The following is a 21577-nucleotide window of genomic DNA, read 5'->3' as shown; positions in this document are numbered from 1 at the left end:
GAAAACATGTCACGTGCACACTTAAGATGACTCTTTCTGGTTTCTTGAATGATGGTTATTAAAACATCCTCCCCACTTACTCAATTATTCTGGATTTGTATTTAGGAGCATCACATCTCAATTTCAGTGTCCATACCCTGGCTTGGTGGAGGAAGTGGCATAAAAGGTTCTCATGCAAGGGAAAATTCTGACTAGTTGTCTACATTATTAAATTCTGATAAAGATCTTTTGGCTTCTGGAATTTGTTTGACTCCCATTACCAGTATCTTAGATTTGTGGAACTACAATAAGCACACCTTTAGAATTCAATTGACAGTTTGTCAAAATCACCAAAACCAAAATAATGTCTTGAAATACACTATTCTGTATGTCTCAAAAGATGGCTTCAAGCTAGATATACCTTGAGGAAACATATCTAAGGTCGGCTTTACTTACATTGGAGGCAGTACAGCAAAGTTCACTAGATGGATTCCTGGGATGAGAGACTGAGTAAATTGGGCCTTTACTCCCTGGAGTTCAGAAGAATAAGAATGTTTCTCATTGAAACATATAACATTCACAGTGGCGCAGTGGTTAGCACTGCAGCCTCACAGCCCCAGCGACCCAGGTCGGTTCTGGGTACTGCCTGTGTGGAGTTTGCAAGCTCTCCCTGTGACTGCGTGGGTTTCCGCCGGCTGCTCTGGTTTCCTCCCACCTCCAAAGACTTGCAGGTTGATAGGTAAATTGGCCATTGTAAATTGCCCCTAGTGTAGGTAGGTGGTAAGGAATATGGGATTAATGTAGGATTAGTATAAATGGGTGGTTGATGGTTGGCACAGACTCGGGCCGAAGGGCCTGTTTCAGTGCTGTATCTCTCTATGACTAAGATTCTGAAGGGGTTTTACAGGGTAGACACAGGTTGTTTTCGCTGGCTGGGGAATCTAGAACATGAGGGCACAGTCTCAGGATAAGGGCTGATCATTTAGCACTGAGATAAGAAATATCCTCACACAAAGGGTTGTGAATCTTTGGAATTCTCAACCTCAGAGGGTTGCGGATGCTCCATCATAGAGTATATTTAAGGCTGCATCGCAGATTTTTGATCCCTTGGAATCAAGGACTATAGGGAGCAGGCGGGAAAGTGGAATTGAGGCAGAAGGTCAGCCATAATATTGAATGGCATAGCAGGCTGGAGGAGCCGTATGGTCCACTTCTGTTATGTAAATTTATAGTAATTATAGTGTTTAAAAATAAAAACCGTCAACGTTAGTGAAATGTCAGGAGTGACAATAGTTACGAGCGAGCAACAAATAATATGCCTGGTTGGCAATGAGTGCTTCCTTCATATCTCTGTGTTTGGTTACTAAATAACTTAAATATATTTTTGCTAAGGAAATGTACTTCAGAAGAATGTAAAAGTTGTGTGTGGTCTTAGTAATTCTTAGAACTAATGTCCTCTCAGCTGTGGAGATGCTGACTCCAATGGCCAGCTGCTAAAGGTTGTCCACCGTGCTCTACAGTGTATTATGCTTCAGTGCATGTAATATGTCAAATTACTGCTGGAAACTAACAGTATTTGCTGTCTAATTCAAAGTTTGAGTACAGAGCAGTCAATTGGTTGCAGTCTTGAAAATTAGAGTTCAGCACCTGCTCGTGTTTTCAGGGATTCTAGGTGGTATCAAAATAGGAGGAATAGTTAATTCCTTATAAGACCGAAGAAAGCTGCTGAGGGACATTGATCAGGTTCATGAATTACGTTAAAAGTGGCAGATGGAGTTCAGTGTCAGTGAGTGTATGGTGATGCCTGTTGATTTTTTAAAAATGTAGCAGTAATTGCACTCTCGAATTAAGCTCACTGCTGTGGAAGAGCAGAGGGATATGGAAAGACAAGGTCACAGGAGATTTTCAATAGCATCTCAGATTAATAAAGCTGTAAAAAGTAAGCTAATGGAATTCTCAGTTTATCAAGCGATATAGAGTATGAAAGCCAAGAGGTAAAAATGAGCTGATCATCTTAGGCAGTCCCTCGGGATGGAGGATGACTTGTTTCCATTCGGTTCGATGGGTTGTGAGATGGCTGGTAAGTCCAGTGTGTGATCTGCAGACTTTGCCATGTGAGGGTCAGGTAGATGAGTAGTTTGGAGGTTTGTGCGCTCCCTCCAACGCCTCGACTTCGCCTCCCAACAAAGTTCGTTGAAGTGTATGAGCTGATACACAACCTTTATAAGACCTAGGTTAAAGTATTGTGTGCAGTATTGGTTTCCACCCTCTCGGAAGGATATTGAGGCTTTGGAGAGGGTGCAATACAGATTCACTCGGATGCTGTCTGGTATGAACAAAAACTAAGATAGACTTGGAAAAATATTTTTTCATTAGAACACTGTAGTTTATATTATTGTAGTAGTGCTCAATATTATGACAGGATGGGTAGGGTAGATAGAAGAGGAATGATTTCAGTCAGGTCTAGACCAAGAAGCCATAGTTACAAAGTTAAATGTAAGAAATGTCGAGCAGAGAGCAGGAGAAACATTTTTACATGGAAAATTGTGAGGATGCGAAACTGTCAACACAAAAAATTTTAGATCAGCCAAGTGGATGAAGAAATATGGAAACAAGGTGTGTAAATGTGGTTCGAGCTATTTGTGTTAACCAACACAGACTGATTGTGCTGAAAGGTCACTGACCTGAAACGTTAACTCTGCTTCTCTCTCCACAGATGCTGCCAAACCTGCTGAGTATTTCCAGCATTTCTTGTTTTTATTTCAGATTTCCAGTATCTGCAGTATTTTGCTTTTATTATCTGATTGTGCTGAATGGTCTGTTAGTGTTGTAATTTCTACATATAAGGTTTGACATGTTCCTGAATTTGTTTTTCCTCTATTGATGGCAGGGAACATTGACATTCTTGAATTTTCTAATGTTTACTGTGAGCAGCTCAATTTCATACTACTGTAGTAATGGTCTTAAAATAGTGTTTTGACTCTCTGTTAGCCTGTTATTCATGTGCTTTACAGTCTTACCGTGGAAAATGTGGGCATTTCTTATGACTATTGAGTTAAAATTACAATTGTACTATGCAGTAGGATTGATAATTGTGTGTAGATAGAGACTGGATTTATTTGGGTAAGAGGATGTCAACTGAAGATATAGGAATGCAGTATATTATGAATAGTTTGCCCCCATATTTTTTGCCTTAAGATCTATTGTAATACCACTATATACTAATATTGTCTGCTGTAAGATTTGTAATTATTTTAAGATTAATTAAGTTTTCTCAAATTATATTAGTTTTTTGTAATTTGCTGAGATCATAAATATCTATTCTTTGTTCCTGCAGTTGACAAGAACCCTTTTTAGCCTTGAGAATACTGCTATACCTGTCGTAATGATCCCCAAACACCGTCTGTACTGATGTTTGATGATGTTGGTTTGGTATGGCTGCTGCTGATAAATCCTATGTGGAAGGGCAAAGTGGGAGTTTTGTGTCCTACTTGATTGACATAGTGGAAAAATGGACCGGCTTGGAAATCCTGGAAGGCTCCCTGAATTACTTGGACTACCTCTTGTGGGTTTTCACACCCCTCATCATTGTCTTCATTCTGCCGTTGTTTATTATTCTGTTCCTGTACCTTTCCATTCTTTTTCTGCACGTGTATAAAAGAAAGCGAGAGTTGAAAGAGGCTTATTCGAATAATGTTTGGGATGGTGCCAGAAAGACATTGGCAACTCTGTGGGATGGACATGCAACTATATGGCATGGTAAGAAGTTTTCATTTTTAATGTTGGTATAATCATACTATTGAGTATAGCATAATCATCATTGTTATCAATAAGGAAATGTTAGGCAATTGTTTTTCCTTTGGAATTGGAAAAAGGGAATTTCCAGTTGACCCAGCCTAAAGTTTTTGAACTTACAAAGAGGACTGTTAAAGGTGATGCAGGCAAAAAGTTCAAACACTGGATGAAAATTGAAATTCAGGTTAAGGAGGAATTCAGAAGGACTCTAATAAAAAGAGTAGCTGGCTATCTAGAATAAGCCACCAAGACAAACTAAATTCTAACTAAAATTTTGTTTGTGGTAGAAATGCTTTGTGAGAGATAAATTTGACCTTGTATCTGTGAAATGTGAGTAGATTGATTATAGTCTGCAAAACTTATTTTATATGTAATGAGATGATTCTGAAGTTATAGGCTCGTGCCAGTTCTGTAAAAAGTTTTTTCTATTAATCTTGAAATAGACATAGTCACACCTAATGTGGCCATCTGAAGATCACAGAACATAAGAATAACTTGCCTAACATTTCCTCATTGATGGCTGTTAGTAATAGACATTTTTATGCTCACTGGTATAATATCCCTCTAATGATTAGGTGATTGGAAGTATTTTCAAGATGAAATCAGATCAATTCTTCAGATTCAGTACTTTTGCTATGAAGTCTCTCCCTCTGCTAATGCAACTCAATTACTTAGTTTGTTTTTTTAATCTGCAACTCAGCATTGGGCTGACAGTTTCATCAAATCATCCACAAAAACAGCCTTTTCTTGGTCAGGTCACTGTATAAGCCTTCCATTTAACACATGATTCTTGCTCTTTCTATAATGTTAACAGTTATTCAAATTGAATCATTGCTATGATTGGCTGCTGAGCCAATTATTAAAAAATCCAAATCCTAGGAATTTGATTGTATTTTTCATTATTTACACTGTGCACTATTTTGGCATAATTGGCAAACTTGGAGGTACATTGATCTATCATTTAAAAATAGAAGCCGTGCCAGAACTGAACCATGAGGTGTTCTGCTGTAACCTCTTTGCAGCTTTAAAAGTTTCCTGTTTTTCAGCCTATTATCTATTCGCTTCCATACTTTAACAACTACTACTAATGCTGCATTGTTAAATATGCTTCTTATAAATAAGATGTTAAACCAGAGACCATGTCTGGCCTGTTCAGGCAGATCCCATAGCATTATTCAAAGAAGAACAATGAGTTCTTCCAGTGTCCTGGCTAGCGTTCATCAGTGAAACAACACCATCAATAGACTTATCTAATTTTCTGTTTGAGACCTTGTGTGCAAATTGGCTGTTACTTTTACTTACAGATAACAATGACTCAAAGTGCAATTCTTTTTCTTAACTGGTCTTTAATCATTGGTGTGAAGCACTGTCAAAAGCTTTCTGAAAGTTTAAGTTAGTTCAACTGTTCGTTGGCATCCTTCCATCTATGAAAGATGATGGACACGCATCAAACAATCCATTTAGGTGGTGTGTCTTCTCTTGGTGCACCTTTGCTGATGGCTGTGAAGGCCAATCCTTGAGAGGCAGGTTCTGCTACGGGTGTTGCATGTGAAGCTGACAAATGACGCTGTGAGTTGTTTTTGACATTGGCGCCTGTTGTCAAGCTGCTGTAGCAACTGGTCGTCGTGGTAGAGCACATCAGTCCACAGGATGTGTTGCCATTTCCCTTTTTCATCAGCTAGTGTATTTCAGCTGTAGTTTCTTTGTATATCACGCGAGTGAAAAACACTAACAAGCTAGTTAAATATTACCTCATTGCCTGAAAATATGTTGTTTAGTTCGGAGATTGAATCCACTAGAGGTCTAGTTTTCTCACGAACAAAACTGTAACGTGGGAACTGTGCCAAATGTATACGGTCATTCAATTTTAATTTTGAAACTAATTCAGTCCGCTTGCTTGTTTCACGGTGATTTGTAATTCATAGTGTTATGAAAGTGATTCTGTTTCTGGTTAAAAATATTTTTGAAAGGAATTTATGTTTAAGCTGAATAAATGTTTGATCAGGTTTTTTTTGAAAGGAAGCCATCAAGGGGGGAACTGAAAGAACTAATTTGGCAACAGTGTTGCTGGTTGTCACATGGCTCGAGTTGGAGATGGAGCGGAAACCCTGGCAATGGGCAGAAAGTTGACCAGCGTTCCTTTGATTGGACAAGCCCAGTAGTAGCAGAGCACCTGAATAGGCAGAAAACTGACAAGCTTTCTGGTTGTGTGTCACTGTGTATGTGTGTTTCACCTTCTGGAGGAAGAGACCAGATTCTTGTTGAATGTTTAAAAATTCAAGTTTGCTGCAACAGAAGGAGAGAATTCTAAGGAAGAACAGAAGACTACAACCCAGCTCACTTTCTAGCAATTCCATAAAAGACTGAGAAGTCCATGTGTCAATTCATCTTGTTTCCTGTATTTGAAGAAAGCCTGCTAAAAATAATTCTCGAAGCCACCTGAAAAGAACTATTGTGTACCTCTGTACCTGTGTACATGTACTCTGAAGTAAAACTGCATGCTGGCTTGGAACAACATATCTCATCTGTTGTTGCTTCAAAAACGAGCAAGTGGTTAACGTGTGTGTGTGTGTGTGTGTGTGTGTGTGTGTGTGTGTGTGTGTGTGTTGATGCTAAGGTTAAAAAAAAAAAGGAGTTGAAAATTTAATTTTGGGACCTTCAAAATTTGATCTGTGTATTTATGTTTTACTTCATTACTAGTTAAGACTTGTTTTATCATAAACTGTTAATTTTGTTGTTCAGTGAAGAAACCTGATTAGTGTGTTCTATTCTGGGAAAAATAGAGTATATGATTCACTGAATCGATAAGTGGGAAAATTTAAATAATATGCTGTGACCTGTGGAGAAGTGACTGAATTAACAGTGCACTCCTCCTGCCTCGGTCATAGTAGCATTAGTAAGAATGAAAACAGTACCTCGAATATTTTTAGGTAACAGGTACATTAAGTGAAGAATTGTCTTCCAAACATGTATCATTGTAGGATCAACAACTTGTGCCTTATCAATAAAAACATTTCAAGGTACTTTACAACTAGCTATAAGAAAAATGGATGCCAGACTGGAAGGCAGAGATTGAGTGCTGACTGAAAGATTGATCAAAGAGGTGGGTCCTGGGAAGGTTTGTAAAGGTATTGAGCGATTTTGATAGGCAGTTACAAAGAACAAGGTCAAGGTAGCTGAAAACTCTGTCATGGGGCAAATTGGAGGGAGTGGGGGAAGCTGCAGTGCACAAAATGTTGCAGACAAGGATGAAGGGGTATAGGCCTTGAAGAAACTGCAAATATCGGATGAATTGAGGACATGGGGAAATGGAATTTCTAAAGGAGGGTAAGGATTTTAAATGTGGCACGGGGGTGGGGCAGGGAAGCAGGTAGCCATTGTAGGTCAGCAAAGATGAGAAAGTGGGATTTGGTACAGACATGTCCATGTGCAGCAGAGTTGTGGACAAATTGGAGTTTATGGAGGGTGGATGATGAGACCAGCAAAGGCAACATTGAAGAAATCAAGTCGAGGTGAAAAATAAGGGATTTGCAGCAGAGGGGCTGATGGAAGGACCGAAAAGGGCAATGTTGTGGAGGGAAATCCTGTTTGACAAATCTATTAGAGTTTTTTGAGATGTAACTAGTAGGGTAGAGAAAGGGGGACTGGTAGATGTATATTTGGATTTCCAAAAGGCATTCGATAAGGTGCCATACATACATAAGGTGCCATACAAAAGGTTAATACACAATGACAGAGGTGGAGGTAAGAGAGGAGGGGGAGTTGCACGATTGATTAGGGAGGACATCACAGCAGTAGTTAGAGAGGATATCCCTGGGGGAATGTCCAGCGAGGCCATATGGGTAGAACTTAGAAATAAGAAAGGGGTGATCACGTTGATGGGATTATACTCGAGACCCCTCAATAGGGGGAAGTGGAGGAGCATATATGTAAGGAAATCACAGATAGGTGTAGGTGATTTTAATTTCCCTAATATTGTCTGGGACTGCCTTAGTGCTAAGGGATCAGATGGGGAAGAATTTGTTAAGTGTGTCCAGGATAGTTTTCTGAAGCAGAATGTGGATGGCCCTACTACAGAAGGGGCTACACTCGACCTCCTCTTAGGAAATGAGGATGGGCAGGTGGTTGATGTGTCAGTGGGGGAGCACTTTGGGACCAGTGACCATAACTCTATTAGCTTCAAGATAGTTATGGAAAAGGATAGGACTGGTCCTCAGGTTGAAGTCCTAAATTGGGGGAAGGCTAATTTCGATGGCATCAGACAGGAACTCTCAAAAGTTGAATGGAAGAGGCTGTTTACAGGTAAAGGGACGTCTGGCAAGTGGGAGGCTTTTAAAAGTGAGACAGGAAGAGTTCAGGGCCGGCATGTTCATATTAGATGGAGGGCAAGACTGGCAAGTTTAGGGAACCTTGGTTGACGAGGGATATTGAGGGTCTGATCAGGACAAAAAAGGAGGGAGAGGCAGCTGGGATCGAGCAAGTCCCTCAAGGAGTATAGGGGATGTAGGACTACACTTAAGAAGGAAATTAGGAGGGCGAAGAGGGGCCATGAGATTTCCCTGGCAGATAAGATGAAGGAGAATCCTAAAAGATTCTATAAGTATATTACGAGTAAAAGGGTAGCTAGGGAGAGAGTAGGTCCCCTTAAGGATCAGTGTGGCAACCTATGTGTGGAGCCACCGGAAATGGGCGAGGTCTTAAATGAATATTTCGCGTCCGTATTTACCGTGGAGAAGGTCATGGAAGCTAGTGAGTTCAAGGGAGGGAACAGTGATATCCTGGAGCATATCGACATTACAAAGGAGGAGGTGTTGGAGGTTTTTGAAATGTATTAAGGTGGATAAATCCCCAGGACCTGACCAGGTGTATCCTAGGATGCTCTGGGAAGCAAGGGAGGAGATTGCTGGGGCCCTGGCAGAGATTTATGTATCCTCGTTCGCCACGGGTGAGGTACCAGAATACTTGAGGATAGCTAATGTTGTGCCTTTATTTAAGAAGGGCAGCAGGGATAAACCAGGGAACTACGGGCCGGTGAGCCTTACATCAGTGGTGGGAAAGTTATTGGAAGGGATTCTGAGAGACTGGATTTATATGCATCTGGAAAGGCATGGTCTGATTAGGGATAGTCAGCATGGCTTTGTGCGTGGGAAATCATGTCTCATGAATTTGATTTGAGTTTTTCGAGGAGGTGACCAAGAGGATTGACAAGGACAGGGCGATGGACATTGTCTACATGGACTTTAGCAAGGCCTTTAACAAGGTCCCGCCAGGTAGGCTGGTCCAGAAGGTTCAAACACATGGGATCCAGGGTGAGCTAGCAAATTGGATACAAAATTGGCTTGGTGATAGGAGGCAGAGGGTGGTAGTGGAGGGTTGTTTTTCAGATTGGAGGCTGGTGACCGGTGGTGTGCCGCAGGGATCGGTACTGGACCCTCTGTTGTTTGTCATATACGTTAATGACTTGGATGTAAATGTAAGGGGCATGATTAGTAGGTTTGCAGATGACACCAAAATTGGTGGTATAGTGGACAGTGAAGAAGGTTGTCTAAGGTTACAACAGGATATAGATCAACTGGGAAAGTGGGCAAGGGATTGGCAAATGGAATTTAATGCAGACAAGTGTGAAGTGATGCATATTGGGAAGTTAAACCAGGGGAGGACATATACAGTGAATGGCAGGGCCCTGGGGAGTGTTGTTGAGCAGAGAGACCTTGGGGTGCAAGTACTTAGTTCCCTGAAAGTGGCAACACAGGTAGACAGGGTGGTGAAGAAGGCGTATGGCATGCTTGCCTTCATTGGCCGAGGCACTGAGTACAGGAGTTGGGACGTCATGTTACAGTTGTACGTAACGTTGGTTAGGTTGCATTTGGAGTACTGTGTGCAGTTTTGGTCGCCGCACTACAGGGAAGATGTGATTAAGCTAGAGAGGGTGCAGAAAAGATTCACAAGGATGTTGCCTGGTTTGGAGGGCTTGAGTTATAAAGAGAGATTGGATAGGCTGGGTCTGTTTTCCCTGGAGCGAAGGAGGCTGAGAGGGGACATGATAGAGGTATATAAAATTACGAGAGGCATAGATAGGGTAGATAGCCAGAGTCTGTTTCCCATGGTAGGGGTGACTAAAACTAGAGGGCATAGATTTAAGGTGAGAGGGAGGAGGTTTAAAGGGGATCAGAGGGGTAAATTTTTCACACAAAGAATAGTGGGTATCTGGAATGAGCTGCCAGAGGAGGTGGTGGAGGCAGGAACAGTAGCAACATTTAAGAGGCATCTGGACAGGTACTTGAATGAGCAAGGTGTAGAGGGATATGGAATTAATGCAGGCAGGTGGGATTAGTACAGATGGGCATTATAGTCGGCATGGACGAGGTGGGCCGAAGGCCCTGTTTCTGTGCTGTACGACTCAATGACTCTATTGTAAAGGGGAGCCAGCTGCTGTCACTGGACGCAAGTCTGTATTGGCACCTGAACTCCACCCTTCTGACTCAGACATGTATACTACTGCTGAGCCAGTGATCATTCCTTCCACTAGAACCCTGTGTTGTGTGCCAACCCAGTATTTGGAGACCACATTCTGGTCTTCACTTGCTCAGGCTATCCGAATTGGGGCTTGGACCTTTTACCTCTGACTCAGGCAGGAATACTATTATTAAGCCTCAAACTCACTCTTAGAGCTAGGTGTTATCAGCATGAGTGTGGAAGCTGACTCCATGCTTGTAGATTATACCAAAAGGCAGTATGTAGATAAGGAAGAGGAGGGGGTTGAGGATAAATCCTTGGAGAGGAGCGAGAAACCATTGCTGAAAATGCACTGGCTTTGATCAGATAGATGATGTGGTCCATGCAAGGGTAGTCTCGTGGAGGGAGATGGTGACTGGCTTTGAGGAGGTGGACAGAAAGAATCATCTTTATTTCTTCAGTATTACTTCCTCAAATAAGAGGAATGCAAATACACCTAATGTACAACTGTTTAATTGTTGCCAGATCCGATGAAAGTTGGTAATGATCTTGGAGTTAAAGAAGCTTGTGGGCTCGTCACATTTGACGTTTGAGTCGAGAGGGTAGGGGAATGGAGTTTACAGGGGCAGTTGTTGATGGGAAATGGAGCCAAGGATTGTCTTTGCACTCAGATGATCTTCAAATTGTTTTGGCTAACAAGAGTGAAGCATGAAAATGCTTGATGTCAAGTTGGACCTAGCATTTAGACCAGTTGTGTGCCACCTGAGTTTGCATTTACACCCCTTTGATTTAAGGGCAAAATACTTAAAAGTTACAACTTGGAAACCAGCCATTTGGACCAACCAGTCCATGTCAATGTTTATCCTTCACGCATAAATAGTACTTTTATCATGTTTACCTACCCTGTTTCCACATCCTTTCAACCCCTTTCCTTCACCTGTCCTGTCTAATTTTGAATGTTGACATGGTTTACTCCTCATTCACTAATCATGGATATGAATTCTGCATCCTCAACTGAAGCCAGGAAAGGAGCAGGGTCAAGCCTGGCAACCCGATCCAAACCTGACAGCATGTGTCCAGGTTGGGTCATATTCCAAGTCCAGCATTTAGGCTCGGCACGGGTTGGGCTGAACAGTGCTGCTTCCAGGAAGTCACGGGATTAGGCTTACCCATGATTCCCCACAACTCCATCTGCAGGAATAGCCTGCTGCCGGAACGGATGAAGGATATTCGTGTTGGGTCAGGCGTGAAAAAAATTAAAGGACTCTGGCTCGGGTCAGGTTCGGGTTGGCTGGGGTCGGGTTTTAATTTTATACCCGAGCCAGGCTTTAGAACAGGGTTGGGAGAGAGCGATTGGTTTAGTGGGGATGAGAATATTAAAGGCAGAGACAAGGGAACAATTAGAAATCATAGAAAATTTGTGACACTGATGGCCATTCATCCCATCGTGTCTGTGCTAGTTGACAGAGCTACCCAGCCTAATCCCACCTTCCTGCACTAGGCCCATAGCCCTGCAGGTCACGGCTCTTCAAATAGACATGCAAGTACTTTTTAAATGTGGTGAGTGTTTATGCCCCTATACTCCTTTAGGCAATGTGTTCCAGGTCCCTACCATCCTCTGGATGAAAAATGTTTCCTCATCTACCCCTCTAATCCTTTTACCAGTTGCTTTAAATCTAAGCCCCTGGTTTTTGACCACTCTGCTACTGTAAATAAGTCGTCCCTATACTATCTAGGCCCCTCAATTTTATATACCTCAAATAAGTAATCCCTCAGTCTCCTCTGTTCCAAGGAAAATAAACAGCCTATCCAGTCCTTCCACATAGCTAAAATTTTCCAGTCCTGGCAACATCCTCTGCACTCCCTTCAGTGCAATTGCATCATTTCCTATAATGTTACTAGAACTATATGCAGTACTCAAGCTGTGGTCTAACTAGTGTTGTATACAGTTCTGGCATAACCTCTCTGCTCTTATTCTATCCTTTGGCTAATTTGCTTTCTTGACCACCTTATCGACCTGTCCTACGTTTAAGCATCTGTGGACATACAATCCAAGGTCCCTCTGTACCTCCACACTACTTAGTATACTCCCATTTATTGTGTATTCCGTTGCCTTGTTGCAGCTCCCAAAATGCATTACCTCACACTTCTCCAGATTGAATTCCATTTTCCACTTTTCTGCCCAAATGACTAGACCATCTCTATCTTTCTGCAGTCTACAGCTTTCCTCCTCACTCAACTACAGGGCCAATTTTTGAATCATCATCAAATTTCTTTATCATGTCCCCTACATTTGAGTCTAAATCATTAAATTTCAAAAGCAAGGGACTGAGTAATGAGCCCTGTGTTAACAGACTTACAGTCACAAAAACACCCTTCAATCATTACCCTTTGCTTCTTGTCACGAAGCCCGTTTTGAATCCAATTTGCCATTCTCCCTTGGATCTCAAGGGCTTTTACATTTTTGACCAGCCTGCCATGTGGGACCTTATCGAAAGTCTTGCTAAAATCCATGTAGACCTCACCACTTGTCACCACCTTAAAAGATTCAATCAAATTAGTCAGACATGACCTTCCCTTAGCAAATCCATTCTGACTTTCCTTGATTAATCTTTGCCTTTCTAAATTATCCCTCAGAATTGGTTCTAATAATCTGCCTGCAACGGAAGTCAAGCTAATTGGCCTATAATCGGTTGTAGAGATGATTTAATCGGGGGAGGTGAGGAATTTGTGAAAGAACTGGGGGAAGGCATTTTCTGTGAGTGTTTGGAGATAGCATGCATTATTAAAGCACCTTTTAAAAAAAATAAAGTCCAATGCACTTCACAACCGGAAACATTGGAGAAATGGATGCCGAACCAAGATGAGAGATTAGGAAGTCTCGTTGAAAAAGTGGGTTTTGAGAAGACTTTTAAGAGAAGTAGACAGGTGATGGAGTTGAGCGAGATAGTAGGACGAAGGCTATGCCACCAATGTGGGATGAAGTGGAAACACGCAAATCCAAGATCAGAGGGCAGAAGAATGGATATACAAGCTATATATATTCAAAAAACAGCTATTAAGAAACAATGTGTTGGCCAGAATCACTAAGAACTGTAAATTGGTTTTTACCTAAAACTATGAAAATGTAATGGAGATTATGGACTTGTTGAAAGAGCATCCTTTATCAATTAAAAGCTGTACAAAATCAGTGTGTTTAATGGACTTGCGTACAATTCAATTCAACAATTCCATTTAGGAATTTCTTCGAGATGTGCAAGCAACCTTCTCATTAAAATATTTGACTATTCTTGGGAGAGGTGAAGGATTTAGCGTACATTTTATTATCTGTTTAATTTCAGGAACTTAGGCAGTTCTGCAAGAGTGTTTACTAGATCATGTTAAGTAATTTAAAATTATTTCAAAAAATTTACTGAATTGTTTCCCCATTATCTCTAGTTCCGCAAAGGCCAGAACACAGTGAAACAACAAATTTTATTTCTTATTGTAACTTATTCAAATAATCAAGCAAACCTCAGCCTTGTCTGCACATAGTTTGATGATAGCGAGTTGTACAACTGGCCAACTGCCATATGTGCACAAAACCCAACAAATTATCTTGGCTAAGCATGTGCTGGTTGCTTCTTTCAACTTTGTGCTAGCATTTATTAAAGATGAAAGGGAATAATTTTTAAAAATATTCTTTCAAATTGTAGGGTTTTTTCACACTTAGCCAAAACATAAGCATTTTCTACAAAAGGAAAGGTACAGACCACTAAAGAATTGATAGATGATTCCAGATCTGGAAATGAATGCACAGTCGGCACTGTTTTTGTGATTTTCTTGGCAAGTTTAGACAAGTAGAAATGATAAATCTGAAAACAGTACAGGTTGAATTGAAGTAGTAATAGCGATCTTTAATTTAAACAAATGTTGTGCTGTGCCTTGCTGGTGATCTGCCCAAGGGCAGGTCCACTGCTTTTTTTCTCCACCCAGGAGAGATGAGCGTGACTAGGGAAGAGGGTATGTGAGGTGGTTTCCCGTTGCCTTGCTCATTTTCCACATGTCAAAGGAGTGACACAAATGTACTCTGACATTAATGCACAATCCATTGAATTTTAATTGAATTTTAAATTGCTATCTCAAGTCTCCATTAATGCTTATCTGCTATTGCTAGCTTGGCATATATAACTGAAAGTTTTGCTGCATTTGTTGCCCAGATCAAATTAAATCTGGAAACTCTTATTTTTGCCTGTCTACAAAATGCAATATAAGCACATAAAATACATACATTTTGTAAGCATTAGGCTAACTCTGTTCCTCTTTCCTCAGGTTATGAAGTTCATGGATTGGAAAAGATTCCTGGTGCAGGGCCTGCCCTGATTGTTTATTATCATGGGGCCATACCGGTAGACTATTACTATTTTTTAGCAAAAGTAATTATCCAAAAAGGAAGAACCTGCCACTCTGTAGCTGACCATTTTCTTTTTAAGTTACCAGGTACATTTTCTTTTATTTCTGCACATTCTTGCTGGGATTATATGTTCTGTAAAACAGGTTATAAAATCAAATTTATTTAAGTAGGCTTTACAAAAGTTGAAATTTCTTTAAGAAGTACCAGTTGTTTGAAGTGTGTATATTTTTTACAATTTGCTGTTATAGTTTAGAAAAATCTGTAGAAGATCATGCTATGTATTGAGCCTGCATATAACATGCCTCGTTAAATAACTTCAAATATTGTGACAATATCTCACTTTAAATACTTTTAAAGTGAGGTAACCAGCAGTTAGTAGAAAAAGTTGTCAAAAATATTAACTCTTGAGTTTAGTATGAGCATGATCTGAAGAAAATTTCAGTCGAACTGAAACTAAACTTAAGTGACAAAAGAAAATTTAACAATGAGTCAATCTTTTTAAAATGTTTGAAATGTCCAAGTGTTGCAGAACTCTCAAAATTATGCATCAGGGCTTGATCACTTTCCTCCCCTTTATACGCACTATTTTATCCAATATAAGGTGTCAATGCAAAAAAAGACAAAGTGTCTATGATGTGTACTTTGTGCTCAGGCAGATAGTATTCTTGACTTGGAAATATATCGCCGTTCCTTCACTGTCGCTGGATCAAAATCCTAGAACTCCCTCCCTATCAGCACTATGGGTGTACCCGCACTAGATGGACTGCAGTGGTTCAAGAAGGCAGCTCACACCACCACCTCAAGGGCATTTAGGGATGGGCAACAAATGCTGGCCTTGCTATAGATGCGCACAGCCGCTCTCTCCTGCACCCAACTGCTCGTCGCTTGCTCCCCGCCTTGCTACCCAGAGAAGGGGCAGGTGGGGGGTACGAGCAGCAAGGCGGGAAGCGAGCAGTCGGGAGTGGCAGGATGGAGCAGGGAAGAGAAGCGGTGGTTGAGATGTTGATCGCGGGAGGGAGCAGGGAAGAGAAGCAACAATTGAGGCGACGATTGCGGGAGGGATCGGGGAAGAGATGTGGCGATTGCAGGGGGAGCGGGAAGAGAAGCTGCGATCGCGGAATGAGTGGGAAGAGAAGCGGCGATTGAGGCTGCGATCACAGGATTTAGCTGGGAAGAGAAGCAGCGATTGAGGGAGCGGAGTACTGTTGTGGTGAGATGGAGGCGATGATTGTGACCATTGATGGGTGAGGCAACACTCGGATGTCAGTACGTGGTGACGTCGCCGTGTGCATGCGCAGACCCATGCTAGCAAATGTTCGCACGCACTGATGACATCGGCGATCACTCTGGTCATGCTCTGCATTGTCAGGAGACACTCCAATTTAAAAAAATACTGCATTTGGTGACATCGCAACCACTGGGTGGCGCACTACTGGTGCATGCACAAATGCAGCCTCAGACTGAAACATCACTGTCTGCAACATTTCAGGCAGCCGTCAGTAATAAAGATGGCACTGCTCAATTTGACACAAGAAATTAATTGAACCCAAGTCCCCGCTTCCTCTTGTAATCGTCCCTCAATCACCGCATTCAGTTTCCCACTCCCTCCCACACCCATCTGCTCGCCGTTCCCTTCTGCCGCTCCATCCCGCCATTCTCCCCTGTGCCCGTCTGCTCACCGGTCCCCCTCGTCACTCCCGACTGCTCACTGTTCCTTCCCGCCGGTTTCTCCCGCGCCCGCCTGGGAAGCTGACAAATGTTCGGGTGCACTGATGACATTGGCGATCTCTCTGCATGCTCTACATTGTTGCGTTTTTTTAAAAAAACCCTCACTTTTGTGCCAACTCAGCACATCAGAATTTAATACTTTTGGGAGTACATATTTAGAAAGTGTGAAATTGTTATAACAGAAAAAGTGACAGGATTTGGGGGATTATAATGATTGTATTTCCATAGGGGAGAAATCCTTGTATGAACTTTGCAAAACTGACACAAGACTATTTGTGCAGTTTGGAAAAAGGCCTGGAGGACTCTTAATTAGTCTTTCACCTTGGTGCTGAAAAAATTGTGTGTGTGTATGTATATTTGCGCGTATGCATGCGTGGAGATGCGAGAGAGAAAACAATGTTGGGAATAGAGGGATACGGTCCCCGGAAGTGCAGAAGGTTTAAGTTTAGACAGGCATCAAGATTGGTGCAGGCTTGGAGGGCCGAATGGCCTGTTCCTGTGCTGTACTGTTCTTTGTTCTCACCTGTTATATTGCTAATAGTACTGAACTGCACCAATCCTTGAACTTCTTTGTCATGAGAACAGGAATATTTTACAAGGATGTTACACTAAGAGTTATAATAGCTTCAATTGAAAACCATTTTTTTAAAAAATGGTTTTACCAGGCTGATGCTGGAATGTACAAAACTAAGCAATTAATGTACAATATTGGTTACCTTTGAAACTTATTGTAAATTATTTTGGAAGAGAATGGAAGAATTGCTTCGTCAGGCTGGAGAGACATTTTAGGAGAGTCATATTAGTGAAAGTTATCGAGCGCAGTGAGGTAAAACAGCAATTGATCAGAATATTAACACTACAGAATTGTAAAAACTGTATTGGTTTGTCAGTAATATGGTGCAGAATTTCCTGGCATAAGAGCATTGTTGCACGTTCCACCCCCCCCCCCCCCCCCCCCGACCCCCTAGGAAATGTCCACATTTCCACATAACTGATTTAGTGTGCTTTTACGCCAAAACATCAGTGCTTGCAAATTTCTTCAGTAGTTTGTACCACTTTCACAATATGTCTGCTGATGCCTTCTGCTACTCATCTACGTAGCTCCTAGCACCTTATCAGAACACAGGGAGAAGAGGTGACCTTTAGAGACAAGGTGGTACAATTAACACGAGGGTATGAAGGAAGAAAAAGCAACAGAAAAAGAAAAAGACCTCTGCCGTGTATTTTATCCAGCAACCTTGTCGCTGAAAGAAAATGCCTTTTCAATTCCAATTAAAGTCCAAAAGTATTTCCAAAATCGAAAATCAGAATGTGGTTTTGAAAGTATAGTAAATATTCATTAGAGCGAGACACATAAGCAGATTGCACAAGACCCACATTCTACACATGGGTTATTTTTTGGCGGACCCCTTGAAATCTGTGCTAAGATTCACTGGATTTGAATGAAAAAGTTTTAGAAAAGCTGTCAGGTAAATTGAAAGCATTCATCAGAGTTGATTCTATGGACGAAGAGGGTGATAACAGTTTTTACACTTCAGAGTTTCTGCACAGTCTAATGTGCATGCCACTGCACAAACTTAGATTCAAAGAATGAGCAGTGATAATGTTGCTATAAAACTTGAATCCTAAACAAGGACTTTGTCATGGAACAAGCTTGGTAGTTAGGAAACTCTTTTCTTCGGTAGATGCTTATAACAGATTTCAAGGAAATAGAGTGCTTATTCCTTGAATAATATTGAGCCCAGCAGATGTAAACCAGCCTTTTCAACTCAGGAGAAAACGGTTCCCAATTTCATATTCTGTGACTATAAGTCACAAGGCCAGCTTTTTATAGAGTGAAATTTTGATTCTGTTAGTGTTTGGTGAAAGAATCACTCGAAATCCTGTACTTAAAGTACTAAAGATACCAATTTGACCGTAAATGTTTTGTGGGTCTCTGCTAGTGTTAGAGTATTAAATAGTCATTACGGAACAAAGTCAGGAGAAATATTAGATGGATACGTCGACTATAGATCAGGCCAAGAACCTTAGCAGTCTTAGCCCAGTTGATGCTTCAAAGTCCTGTCCCATACCCCCGGCAACGTTTAGGCATTGGTGTCTAAGATGGGCAGAAGCCTGATATAGTTGTATCAATCAGCCAGCATTCCAGACTCGTCCATCATCATCCCTATTTATATATTGTCCCATTGTCAGGATAGACCTAATAGAGGTGGGACATAGTGGTAATACAGTCTTATGGACTTCTCTAGGGAATCCTCAACTTTTATCTGGGACCTCTTGAATTGCCATTGCTTTAGGTCAAGCAACGGCAAAAAAATCTCTCGCTGATTGCCACTTGCTGCCTCCCCTTCAACTGATATCAGTACTGTGTGCATACTGTACATGGATGGCAGACTTAGTTGTCAGTCACAGGAAACAGTCTGTTTCTGGCTACTCCATCTCATCTCTTCATAACTACAAGCGCGGCTATCAAATCACCTCTTAATCTCCAGTGATGTAACAAAAACTGTCTCTGTTATATTTCCTTATACCAGACAACAATAACTTTAGTGATCACTGGGTACTTCCCATTGACAAGAAAGAGGGAAGTCCATTGCCTCCTGTTTAGTGGAGGGGAGAAGGATGGGAGTTGAGTCATTTGTGCGAATAGATTTCTCCTGCCTCTCCCCACAACAGAATGCAGAAATTTAAAAAGTTGGCCCAGGTCTACCATTTAGTGGGTGGATAGACAGCAAAATTGGCAGAGCCATGAGAGCAGGTCTCCAGTCCAAAATCGCAGTTAGTTTGTTGGCAGAGATTTTTTTATTCAATTATCTTTTCAGTGTAGTTGAATTATATTATTGTCTGTCCTTGAAGTTTTTTGCTGCATTGAGCAAACCCGAGCTATTTTGCCTAGAAATTGTCTCCAGTGATTACTTATTGTACCTTAGGTCATGCTGGTCAGAAGCATCTATTTCCAGATAGCTGTAAAGATGTACTACAGCTGACTGATCTCTGAAAGGTATTATCCATTTCATTATACCAACAAAAATAGGAACATCAATGTTTTACCTAAAAGTTTTAGGAGGTTTATATTGGGATAGTGCTGTCAAAATTGAATATGCAATTCTGTGACTAATAGCACCCTCAGATGTAGAGAATGCTGCTGCTGGAGTTCCATTGTTACTAGAATACACTTTTTCTTGTAAGTGATTTTTGTGAATTGCTTTGGGTTAGCTGTCTCCTGTGCTGTTTCATTAAACACTGCTGCATGTTAGCTCACAAGTTGAAGAGCTGCTTGCTTCTGGTTCACAGGTCGACATTAAAAAAAAAATCCCCAAAATATGGGAAAGATACTCTGTGTATCATGTTGCAAAAGAACCACGCTTGCGCGTACATGATTGGGTGCCCAGGCTGCAAATTGGCCTTGTCTTGAGAGCAGGAGCATCAGATTGAAATCTAAATTGGGGAGGTGGCCACACAACACTTGATGATCAATATGTGCATGCCAGTCTCCCAAGGCTCTCATTGTAAGTTAGAACTAGCTTACAATTTCCTAAACTTTCAAACCCCATTTATTTTCTCCGTTTTATTTCAAAATCTGTTAGAGTGCTTAGTCACATCCTCAGTAATTATGGTGCATTTGCTCGTTGTGAAGGTCTTTTAGCACTGTTAGATTTGACAGTTGCTCAGCTTTGCTTTGCCATTGAATTTAATTTACATCTGTGGAGCATCACCCATTGCCATTGAAATCCTTATCCTTACCATTGTCACGTCGAGAGTTGATTTCTCTAATACTTTCTTCACTGACCTCTTCAGCTCCTTCCTACAAAAAAGAAATCCTGTATACTGTCTCATATATTCCCCACCTTATTCTTGTTGCTGCCCGACAAACCATCAACTTCAAAACCCTGGTCCTCGTCCTTAAATCATTCCATGACCTCGCTCCACCTACTGGCATAATTTTCTACAGTCTTGTATCCCCAGCACTCTTAACTCCAACTTAAGACTCTTGCACACTCCCACTGATACAGAGCCATGCTTTCCTTGGAATTTCCTTATAAGTCATTGTCTTGCTATACTTCTGCTCACTTCCCACAACTTTCCCGAAACATGATCCTTTTGACGGTGCCTTTGGTTATTTCCCCTTGATGAATTCCTACTTGATAACCACCCCACCTGCCCCACCCAAAGTTTTTTAAGGCTGTTTTGTTATTGAAAGATGCTTGTATAAATGTTCAACTTTGGTTGAGCTAAATTTTTCAAGGGTATACATAACCTTGTAATATCAAGATAGGTGTTGGCTGACTTTAAATGAAACAAGAATGTGTGATTAATGAGCAGTAAATCAATAGAGCTGCCGTTAGAGTAGGTCAAATCTCGTTACTTTTGTCAGCCTAATCAGTGTTGTCATGCTTTTAACCCTTTTATTTGAGGCTATAGTATGATAATATTTGGCTGCTTGAATTTTTTTTTCACATTTGTTTCTGCTTTCTTTGGTAGTAAATAGTGCACACAGGTTTTCAAATTTCTTTTTCAGGCTTTAAATTATTGTTGGAAGTTTTTAGTGTTATGCATGGTCCACAAGAGGAATGTGTCAAAGCTTTGAAAAATGGTCACTTGTTGGCCATCTCACCAGGTGGAGTCCGTGAAGCACTCTTTAGTGATGAGACCTACAGGATCTTCTGGAGTGGTCGGAAGGGATTCGCTCAGGTGGCAATTGATGCTCAAGTGGTGAGTACAATTAAGCTATGGCTTTCTATTTAGAGGATCTTTTTTATTTGTTCATGGGATGTGGGTGTTGCTGGCTAGGCCATCATTTATTGTCCATCCCTAATTGCCCTCGAGAAGGTGGTGGTGAGCTGTCTTGAACCGCTGCAGTCCAACAGTGCTGGTAGGAAGGGAGTTCCAGGATTTTGACCCAACGACAGTGAAGGAATGGTGATACAGTTCCAAGTCAGGATGGTGTGTGGCTTGGAGGGGAACGTGCAGGTATATATTACCTACTACTTCAGTTTGTATTTTGTGTCTGCCCTTATTCTTTCAATATTCTCTACCCAAATGAAATCCCTCAAGACTGGGAAGGATAGCAGCAAACATGAACAGCTAAGAGTGGATTGTGGATCCCTTTGTAGCTTCCATTGCCACGGCGATTGCATCATTTGCCAAGCGCAGACGACTTTTACTAGACAAGATTGGTTGACTGTCATCCTTATCTCCAGACCTTTATTAGTACACCACATTTAA

At 41.3% G+C, this 21577-nt stretch overlaps 1 protein-coding gene across 1 annotated transcript in view; it reads left to right on the top strand.

Annotated features, from left to right (window-relative positions):
• tmem68 (transmembrane protein 68) overlaps window positions 1-21577 on the top strand; it is a 51149-nt gene that overhangs the window by 3022 nt on the left and 26550 nt on the right. The window contains exons 2-4 of the mRNA XM_068031853.1: window positions 3317-3738; window positions 14542-14709; window positions 20871-21064. Coding sequence (XP_067887954.1) covers window positions 3414-3738; window positions 14542-14709; window positions 20871-21064 — 687 coding nt within the window. The 5' untranslated portion in view covers window positions 3317-3413. The remainder of the gene's footprint in view (window positions 1-3316; window positions 3739-14541; window positions 14710-20870; window positions 21065-21577) is intronic.

This window comes from Heterodontus francisci, chromosome 5 (genome assembly GCF_036365525.1).
Source record: "Heterodontus francisci isolate sHetFra1 chromosome 5, sHetFra1.hap1, whole genome shotgun sequence".
NCBI lineage: Eukaryota > Metazoa > Chordata > Chondrichthyes > Heterodontiformes > Heterodontidae > Heterodontus > Heterodontus francisci.
This window is presented reverse-complemented; position numbering and strand designations above follow the sequence as displayed.